The sequence below is a fragment of the Sporothrix schenckii genome, assembly GCF_000961545.1.
Source record: "Sporothrix schenckii 1099-18 chromosome Unknown Cont47, whole genome shotgun sequence".
Taxonomy (NCBI): Eukaryota; Fungi; Ascomycota; class Sordariomycetes; order Ophiostomatales; family Ophiostomataceae; genus Sporothrix; species Sporothrix schenckii.
Window position 1 is genome coordinate 3015360 of NW_015971148.1, and position 10212 is coordinate 3025571.

Sequence of the window (10212 nt, forward strand, 5' to 3'; positions counted from 1 at the left end):
TGTTTTGTCGTTCCTTTTGGGTCTGGTCTGTCAGGACTATGGAGTTTTAGTCTTGAAGAAATTCCAGCAAAAGGGACAAATTGGTCCCTGACGCAAGGGGGGCCTTTTACTTCGTCCTGCCTGCAGAAATTAGCCGGAGTCCATGTCGTACGTACGGAGTACGATTTACAAATACATGTTCGGAGGTCTTTGTTGCGGAGGAACACACCGTGCCGACCCACCACCTGAACCCCTGTTCAAGGTTGGACGATCTTCTCTCTTGCTGGTGCTCCACAGCTCTCTTCTTGCTCTCACCTTTGTCTTTTTATCCACAACTCCTTGCTTCAATGGGTTTGGTGATTTCGGGGCGTCCTCTGGGGATCTTGAGATATTTCTGTGAACTGGAGCCCCTGTTGTCTGTTTCCAGCTGGTGATTCGCAGGTCCTCGAGCCAGGTGTTCGTCCAGCTGAAGCACTTATGCAGCAGTTCCTTCTTCTTTTCTTTTTTTGTAGTCTTTCCTTACCTTGGACATGGACCAGGATGTCGACCAGACTAGCAGGGCTTTCCCTGGGGCTGGGACAGAGCCATGAGCTGAGATGCGAGCGAAACGAGGCTATGACGAAAGAAGCAATTAAAATGAAAAGACCCAAGCGCACACCGGCCAAAAGAGGAATACGACGGGACGCACAAGTCGGAACCTACCCTCTTCTCGGGATACAAACGACTGGACGAACTAGACATACTTGCAATACATCGACTGTTGTTGTCTCTTAGCATGTACCGTTGTCAGATGTTGGGCGGCAAGGATGGCGCAACCTGGAAGCCGTCAGACATCCAACTGTCAAACTGTACAGGTTGACAGCCAATTCTCGATCCTTGGGAGGCTTCTCCTTGCTTCATTTCAATCCTTCCTTTGTCGTCTTGTCTCATGCGGTGATGATTCAGCGTTGCATACCAGGCATAGTTGTCTTCAGTTAAAAAAAACACTACCTCCTCTCCCTCCTAATTTCTGTGCCGAATACGCGGAACTGAAAACGTGTGGGTGGGTGGGAAGAACCGAAACCGAAGGAGGCTGGATAGGAAGAGCTGAAAGGCTCGGCAATGGGAGGGCTGGTGAACCATCGCGATCAGCATGTTTATCTGCAGAGGCGACAACAAAAGCTCCGAGTAAGGGCCACGCACTTTGACGGGTTGTGATACCCTGCCGTGTCTCGCACTTTCACCGTCTCCTGCCTTTCAACTTGCGGAATATTGCAGTCACATCAAAATAAAAGTATTCAAAATGTATACAGAAAGTGCAAAATTGTCCACGTAGAAAGAACAAGAGGCACACCACGTCCTGCATGTCGCAGTCGTTGGCCTTACTCTGCGAAAACGCCATCTTTTTCGGTCTGTCCCCCGTCCCCGAGGCTGCCCAAAGCCCAAAAGACAACCCAGAAACCAATAAGTGTGAGACATGCATTCAGCCCTCGCCGGCCACCACCTTTTCCGATTCCTAAAGCCTCTTGCCCAAACCAAGACAAAAGAAAAGTACCAGAGGGTATTTTTAGATCTGATAACGATATGCCGTAGAGACAACAGGCAAAGAAGAAGTCAAAAAAAAAGAAAAAAAGAAAGAAAGAACAGTGATCGTCCACATCACGTGTCGTCATCGCTGCCTGGCTCCGGCTGATCGCGCGGCGGCCGCTCGTGCGGACTCCAGCCACGGAACCGGACCTCCGTCTTTTTGGAGCCGCCCTTGCCCGACGACAGCAAACCGGCACCAGCTGCGCCCGGCGTCGACAGCTCGTATCGGCCGCCCAGCACCAGATCCTTGGCCACAAGCTCGCGCGTGCGGCCGAGACTCTCAATGTCGGCGATCCGCTGCACCGTCGCATCCAGGTGCTGCCGGAACCCGGGCGCCCCGCAGATCTGCCGCAGCGCCTCTTGCATCGGCACCGAGGACGCCCGGACCTGCCCGTTGCTCGCAATCGTAAACAGGTTGCGCCGGTCCATCTCCCGCACAAAGTCGGCCCGCGTCATAATCTGCTGTGCTTCGTGCAGCGCAAACGACGGCAGCTGCCTGCGCTCCACCGGCGCGTCCGTCGTCGTGTTGTCGTTGGGATTGCTGACACCCGAAGCACCAGAGGCAGCCACAGCGGCAGCAACGGCCGTACCTGCATTTGGGTCTTCCTCGCCACCGCCGGCATTGGGTTTGCCTGCCGCCTCGGCCGCCTCCTCTGCCTCTTTGTCGACAAGCGCCTGAGCCAGGACCATGGCCGCTGCGGCCCACTTTTGCTGGTCCATGACATCGTCGTCCATGTCGCTGCCCAGCACCCAGCACTGGTTGAGGAACCACGTCTTCTCTGCGTCGATGATCCGCCGGCACGTTGCCAGCATATCGGAGCTGCGCGCCACGCGGTTCAGAAACGTCAGCCGCCCGCCAACGTGGTCGTATACCTCGGACGCCGTCGCGTTGCTGACGCGCTCGCCAAAGTACCGCCACCGGAACCGCTGCAGCGTCACCATGGCCGGGTGCCGCGCGAGGTCTTGGATGCTGTGCACCTCCATGCGCGCCGCCAGCTGCTTGAGCCGCTCGTACACCCAGTAGTCGTCGCTGTTGAACACCATCGTCACAAGGCCGGCGGCCGCCCACTGCTCGGCGCGCTGTTGGAGCAGCTCGATGAGGTCGCGCCCGTCGTCGTCGTCGCGAATCAGGTGCATCTGGTTGACAATCACGACCAGCGGGCGGCGTGCCTTGCCGGCCTGCGTGCGGTTGCGCTGCCGCAGCGCCACCTTTTCGAGTTTGTTCAGCGCCCGCTCAATGTCCAGCAGCGCCGTGCTCTCGCGGGGCCCTCGCTCGCTGAAATACCCGCCAATGTAGTCCTCATTGAACTCGTAGTTCAGCGCCTTGCCCAGGCGGATCCGGAAGATCTCGAGGTCGGCGTGCGCGTCGAACATGGACACGCCCTCGCCGTCGATCTGCGCCATCGCCTCCAGCTGCATGCTGCTCTTGCCCGTGCCCTTTTCGCCAATAAACAGGTGGTAGTGCCCAATCTCGCGCCCGCCCACAATGTCGTTGACCTTTTTTTGCTCCGGCCGCTCGATCCAGTAGTTGCCGCGACCGTCGTCGCCGTCCCCACCCTCTCTCTCACCTTCACCCTCGCCCTTTTCCAGCGCAAGGTCGTGACTCTCGTCGGCCGCGTGCATCATGCCCGCCGCAGCGCCCGCCAGGTGCTGCGGCACGCCGCGGCCCATGGATGCCAGCTCCAGCACGGGGTCGCCCGGCTCAAACGCCAGGACCATCTTGCGGAGCACGAGGTGCTTGTAGTACCGGTGGTACCCGTAGCCCGCAGCGCCAAAGCCCAGCGCGAGCATCAGGATGGACGCCAGCGATGTTGCCGCCGACTCGAGCATTTTGGCGCCCAGCGAACCGGAATCGGAGCCGGAATCGGAGCCGGAGCCGGAGCTGGAACCAGCGCTGTCGCCGTGTCTGCTCTGCTGGCACTTGCTCTCGCTGCCGGCATTGCTGTCATTTGTCTCTGATGGCGGCGGCGTGGGTGCGGACGAGGAGTAGCACCGCCGTATCCGTGACCGATTGCGCACGGCGCGTAGTCTGTACGCGTCCGGAACGGCCCCATGAGCTGTGCATATTGTCTGGCGGCCGGGATTCAGTGAGCCAATCCAATACGCTGCGCCCTGTCGCGGCGTATAAGTCGCATAACCTGGCGCCTGAACGGAGCCGCATCGGGCGCCCACCGCTGTCCGCGCCTGCGCATGCCACGCGTGGAAGTGCGGCGCCCGCATGGTCAAGACCACAGGCTGTGTTTCTCGTGCTTTTCGTAGTTGTCGTCTTTGTCGTGATATTCCGCTACAACGATGCCATGCTCTTAACGGGGTGGGTGAAGCCCAGAGAAAGGACGCGTAGGATCGAAGGATGCAGAAGAATAAAACGGAACAAAAGGAACAAAAGTTCAATGCACAACAGATCGAATGCTCGGGGCGAGGGATGGAAAAGGGATAAGCTGAGCCAAGAGCTCTGAAATTAGCAACTGGAATAATGCCGTGGTTGCCTCAGATTTTGAAAGCGGTTCCTTGTCCTACACACAATAGCTGAAGAGCGCCAAGGCGCCTTAAACAGGAAAGAAGCTGGATTGCCAAAGCTGGCAGCTGCAACTGGCGGGCGCAGCTACGGCTTGGTGGAGCAAACCAATCCCCACACGTGACGTACTTCTCAATTGGTGCTTGTCTTTGGCGCCCGTCTCGAGTCCCACAGCTTGGCAGGGACGACAAGCTGTCAGCTGCCAGCTGCTGGCACCTGCACCGCTAGAGAGCACTTACACTGGGCCGCTCCTTCCATATTTGACGATGTTCTTGCCTACATTGAGCATCAAAAGTTGTTCGCGGGCCCAGATCGCTCTTTCCATACTTGGTAATTTTGCTTTTCGATGCTCGGTCGTACCTTCCTTTCCTTTAAACTGCCCCTCCTCGCCCCTCTTCTACCGTTGCCGGAGTATCTCCTTCCATTCGAAATGCTATCCAAATGCCAACATCCTCATCACCGCAATATTTCTTCCAACTACGATTTACACACCACCATTTCACATCTCTACAGATCTCACCGCCTGTTTGATTTTCACTTCACTTCTCTCCACACATATCTACTTTGTTTTGGTGCTTTCAACCAGTGCTACTTTGGGCACAGCAACTAGGAACACATCTGGATCGCTTGAGCATGGCTGATCGATAAAATGTCTTCTTTATTTGGGCCTAGTCCGGGTACGTTCTGTATTCGCATCCAACCTGCAAGTGGTTTGACAAAGCATAGGATGCACCAACTGACTCATTAACTTGTATGTTTGCTCGCCAGCCCGATTACCATCGCCAGCGTCACTCCTTCTCGAGGCGTGGACGAACAATGTCGAGACCAAGAAACTTGTCGAGGAGCTTTTGAGTCGCGAGGACCTCAATAACAACGAAACCAGCGACGCTCCTCTCCTGTCTGACGCCAGGGAGATCCGACAAGATGCGCTCAAGAGCCGCCTAGCCGCTTTTGACCGCAACATGTCAGTCGTGAGCGCGGTTGTCACCGCCATCAAAGCGCTCAAGAAACCCTCTTCGCACCTCAGCGTGCTAGCCGGCAGTATCAGCGGCATGTACGACCTCAAAGTTCCCAAACGGGAAAGTATCCGGGGCGAAACGTACCGCTTGCTGACCGCCGTCTTCTTCGTCGACGAGGAGGAAGTCGCTTGGGACAAACATGACCTCGTCAATGGCATCGACGCCATCACTGGCCTTGAGTATCGTCGGCGCCAAGACCTTGAAAGCATTGCTACGAAGCTCGGTATTTGTAGCCCGGGCCAACTTGCCATCGCCCGCCGCCGCATGGATCCATCGCTCGACATTGTGGAGCTCCTCATTGCCCAGAACATGCAGGCGGAATATCTCTTCCGCACGATTTTTCTCGGGACGCGAATTTGCGTACGTTTATAACTTGTCAAATTGCTTACAGGTGCCAGTAGATACTATAACTAACTCAGACTATGTACGCAGACCATTTGCCACCATCTCAACGAGAACACCAACATCCAGTTTGTGCTTCAGCTTCTGAATGCGCTTTTCCCTCCATACCTTGCGACGTACCCGGTTCCATGCATTGACGTCCAAGAAGTCCGCGCCTTGCGCGAGACTGTCTATCTTGCTCTCATGGATTCGGATGTCCAGTTTGAAGGCGATGATGGTGGAATAGAAGCGGCCACCCTGCAAAAGAATCTCCTCGCCCAGATCGGCATCGACGGCTATAGAACTGAGGTCTACCCTGCGCTCATCGAATATTTTGCCCGCGTCGAGTCTGTGAAAAAGACGTACGAGGAGCTCCATGGTACACCGGAGGTCGGCTTAGATACCACGACTGACTACCTTGTTGACGGTGAGCCTTTGCTTGGGGCAGATTCAGGTATGCCCATTGCCACAGTGCGTGGACCAGACGAGCGCCCTGATTCCACGGCCAGTTCTCAACATGGGCCCACCAAGTCCATTCTTAAGAACTCCTTTTCTTCTATGTCCGGAGAGACCACTTCGACCTACGCGTCTTCGTACGGGTCTGGTTCTGAACTCGTCATGCACCCGCTGGCGAGAGACTTGAGTGGACTCGATGAGCACGAGTTGCTTCGGATGGGCCTCGCCCTTCCAGCTGCCAGCCTTCGGAGCCACCAAGCATCCTTTGACAGTTCCATTGCATCACCGCTCGTCCTAGCCAACATGAGAGTGCAGCTCAACCTAGCAGACGAACTCCAGCGCGCATCTGGTTCCTTCGGCTCAGATTCCATCTCGCCGTCTATTGTGCCAGAGGGTCTTGCGCAGCCTGGGCCGACAGCCGTTATCAATGAAGACGACGATGTGTTTGCCACAGCTGCCGAACGGAAAGAAAAGGACAAGGTGGTCGACCTCAGTCCGCAAGAATCGTCGATGGAAGACCTAATGGATCATGCCTTGCAACAAAATGACGAGCCTCATGGATTGACCGAGTTCCCTCAGCTGCCCGTGCCCAAAGTCGCTAAATCGGCAGTGACTTTGCGGGAGCGGCCGACCGTGCTCGCGACACCCAGACCGTCGGAGCGCACCATGCATCTGATCAAGTCGGGATGGAAATCCACCGAGTGCCTGTTTGCAAAATTCAGGGGACAGGAGCAGAATGCCAATGGTGATCCGGCTGTTCCACACGCCTTGACAACTGTGGATAAGCGCCTGTGTTCACAGCGCCGGCCATCGAAATCCGTGCGCTTTTCGGATGAACAAACGGCGTCAGAAGACTTGGAGGCCGATCACTTGCCGGGCATTACGTCCGAACATGCACCGGACCGGCTCTCTACTACCAAGCACGACACCAATGCCAGCGACGCTGTTGCCACAAACGGCCCATCCGGCTCAGCTCGTCGACCCTCCGACCCATGGCAATACACCCGCGACTACCTCTTGGAGAAAATTAAAGCAGGTAAAGAAGGGCGAGACTGTTCTCTTGCCTCACCTTCTCCTGAATGGTTCGAGGAAATGGACGGCGGGGTTCCTAGCCGCCAATCTATTTTCTCTCCCCGGTCTGGTCTCGAAGCCGCCCATAAGATGATTTCGGGACATGGACGGAAACCATCGCTCATGCGGACAGTTTCTAGCGAAAGCAGTGTCTCTGTGAGGACGATGGCTTCAGGCGCACCAAGCTCCATCGGCGACCTGGACAGCATTCTTCTTCACGGCATGGGTGGGCTGAATCAAGTGGCCGTCGGAGCTTAGTCGGCTCCCAACGCCAACGACGAAGACACTGTCCAACCCAAACTACCACCGGCTACCGAGTCAATTGTTGTGCAGAAACGACCGCGGACACTTCTCCGGAAACGAAGTATGCAACCGAGAGGGCCCGATTCGGTCATCGTCGATGCAAAGGACGACACCAACACCAAACACAGAATGGACCAGCCTGCCGACACAGCTCTGCAAGAAGGAAAAACAACTATGGTATCGCCGCAGGTGGGTAAACTGACATTCGAAATGGCCCGGTCTGAGTCCAGTAAGAACCTGGATCTCAATGTCAAGCTCTTCCAGCGCCAGTCGTTGCTCCTGGCAGCCCAGAAGCAGATGGAAAGCAACAAGCAGAGACAGCAGAGACTGAAGCTTCTTGAAGATGTCGCTCCATTTTTGGGAGAGGACATTACCAACCATCCCTCATTGACGAAAACAGACAACAATTCTGTTCTCCCTAGAGTAGAGAACCAGAACGATTTCGGCAGCTTGATTGCCTTCCAGAATAGCAAAGGAAAGGAAGCTGGATTGACAGAGGTGTGTGAGCCCTTGGGCCCTGTCACTCCGAGTAGCACCCAGAACAGCTGTGCGAGCAAGGGGAGCTCGTTCAGTGCCAGCAACTCCTTGAGCAAGATCGGCGACAGTCTGGGAGGCGGCATGCAGAAACTGAACCTGTTTTCCACGCCGCGTCGTACCTCTCGGCGTGGCCATGTCCGGTCTGTTACACAACCTAACAATGACTTCAATGGCTTCAATGTCGCTGCTGAACATGTTACGGGAGGTCGCAGTTTTCGCATGGGAATTCGCAACAGAGAGGCATCCTCGGTCAGCCAGCCAGAATCCCGGCCCCAGACGGCGTCTGATACAAGGAGCAAGGACAACAGCTCGGGCCACGGGCGAACTCGAAGCGACAGTAGTTCTGGTCCCTGTGCTACTATGGCTGACTTCGCGCTTCCGTGCGTACCCAACGAGATGGAAGGAAGCTTTATGCTGATGCCGGAAGAGTCGAAGGAGAACCGTGAGAAACGAGATGCCTGGTTCCGCGAGCGTGCCGACCAGGAGATGCGCAGCCGCAACGAGAAGCGGCGGCGCGAGACAGAACGGGAGGCAGCACGCGAGCTGGGCCTCCGGGAGCGAAACATGCTCAACGACATCGTGCTGGGCGTGCGCCACGAACGACAGAAGAAGACCAGCAAGAAGCGGAAGCCGTCCGGGTCATCCATGAGCACAGCGGCCGGCGCGGAAAAGGAAGTTGTCTTGCCGGACAAGTCGCCACCGCCTCCGTCGACCTTTTCCAAAGCGTGGTCGACGCTGAAGAAGGGTACCGGCCGCATTCGTCTCACGCGCAAGTCGACATATGATCTGCGTGACATGGCAGAGAAAATGGCACCGCCTGCGCCACCTTTGAAGGAGCGAGGTGACAGCAGCAACACGTTTGCCAGTGTCGACGAGGATTCGGATGATAGCATTGTGCAGGACAAGACCGCCGAGCTCGTGTCAGAGCCAGAGCCGCAGTCGCTGCCGCAGGATATGGCCGTCTCGGGAAATGGACAAGTGAGCCATCTGACAGCGCCTTCGCGCAAAGAGAAGAAGCTCAGCCAGGAAGAATTGTGGGACCTGCTTTCCATCCGCCCGCCCCAGCGGCGTCCGTCGGAGCCGCCCCTACCACTCTTTGTGACTGGCAACCCGGAGAGGCCGGCCAGCTCCGGTACGCAACTCTCCATCTGTCGTCAACTGGGCCCCGCTTCGCCACCGCCAATGTCCCCGTTGCCGCCTCTACCACCATCAAGGACAACCAGTCGTGCCACTGAGGTGAATGACAGCGGTGAAGAGGAGGGGCTGTTGTCTGATGATGATCAGGAAAGCTCGGATTTTTTTGAAGAGTTCTTCAGGGAGGGATGCCGGCCTGAAACGCCACTGGGAAATCAAATGCACAAATCCTCTGGCGAGCCGATTGCCTCTTCGCCTGAATCCAATGTGGCCCACGGAGGCTGCCACGCACGGGGCCGGAGCCTCATGCAGAGGCTGGAAGCTGCGGAGACGACGCTTGCTGCAAGTGCTGTAACGGGCAGCGTTGACAGCGTTGACAGCGTTGGTAATATTCATTGCAAGCTGGGAGAGGGTCCCAAACTGCGTATCAACGAAGACGTTGAAAAAGATGGCGAGAAGATCGACGAATAGAGTTTTTGAAGACGATCGAGGATGGAGATGAAGCCGACAATATTGAAAGGTTGGACGAAGAGACAGGGAAGACGGCATGAAATGCTGCAGTGGGGCCATCGGTAGACGGTTTTCATAATGGCAGAGACGGAGGCAGTTGTGGTGAAGGAATGGCGGTTGGAGACGATTTCATGGAAACTTTTGGTAAAGGGAATTCCAAGTGAATGCGCAGGGTGAAGGAATAGGACCCCGCAGATATAAAGAAGTCACATATCGAGAAATTCGTTTGCATCTCAGAAACACTGCACATTGCAATTCACTTCCTTCTCATGCTTCTCAATGCTCATGCATTGCTCCCAAAAATGACCGTAAAGTGGTTTTGTTATGCGGAGGTGCTGTCTTAGTCTTTGGTGTAAGTGAGAAGTGACGTCCAACAAAAGTGGGACCTCTTGCTGGCTTGCAGAACGGCCCCGGCCCCTCTGTCGCGCAAGCTCGCCCCACTTTCTCTCCAATGGCTCTTTTAGACTGTTATTTTTTTTCATGTTTTTTCTCTATTAAATTTTATTCGGTCGCCAAACGTTCACAGTCCCAGCCTCCCAGACCACGGCGCACGAAAGTACAACGCAGCGGCGGTCCCAGAACGCCTCACGGCCAGCAGAAGACGCGACAGTCTGCGCAATTCATTAACGTGACAAAGTCTTTGTTTGCGCATGTTCCTAAAGTGGCAGGACCGGCTGGGGAAGGAACGCAATATACCCTGTGCAGTCGCGCCTTCCGTTTATGGGCGCAATCGAAAGTATT

At 55.9% G+C, this 10212-nt stretch overlaps 2 protein-coding genes across 2 annotated transcripts; one reads left to right on the plus strand and one right to left on the minus strand.

Moving 5' to 3' along the window:
* Positions 1 to 1617: 1617 nt before the first annotated feature.
* SPSK_04053 (uncharacterized protein) lies at positions 1618 to 3765 on the minus strand (the record flags this gene model as incomplete). The annotated part of the gene is made up of 1 exon (XM_016730866.1): positions 1618 to 3765. One exon carries the CDS (start codon positions 3763 to 3765, stop codon positions 1618 to 1620), a length of 2148 nt encoding a protein of 715 aa, XP_016585504.1.
* Positions 3766 to 4709: 944 nt separating this feature from the next.
* Positions 4710 to 9432, plus strand: SPSK_03861 (uncharacterized protein; the record flags this gene model as incomplete). The annotated part of the gene is made up of 4 exons (XM_016730676.1): positions 4710 to 4737; positions 4829 to 5439; positions 5512 to 7143; positions 7246 to 9432. The coding sequence occupies 4 exons, from the start codon at positions 4710 to 4712 to the stop codon at positions 9430 to 9432; spliced, it is 4458 nt and encodes a 1485-aa protein (XP_016585505.1).
* Positions 9433 to 10212: the final 780 nt, after the last annotated feature.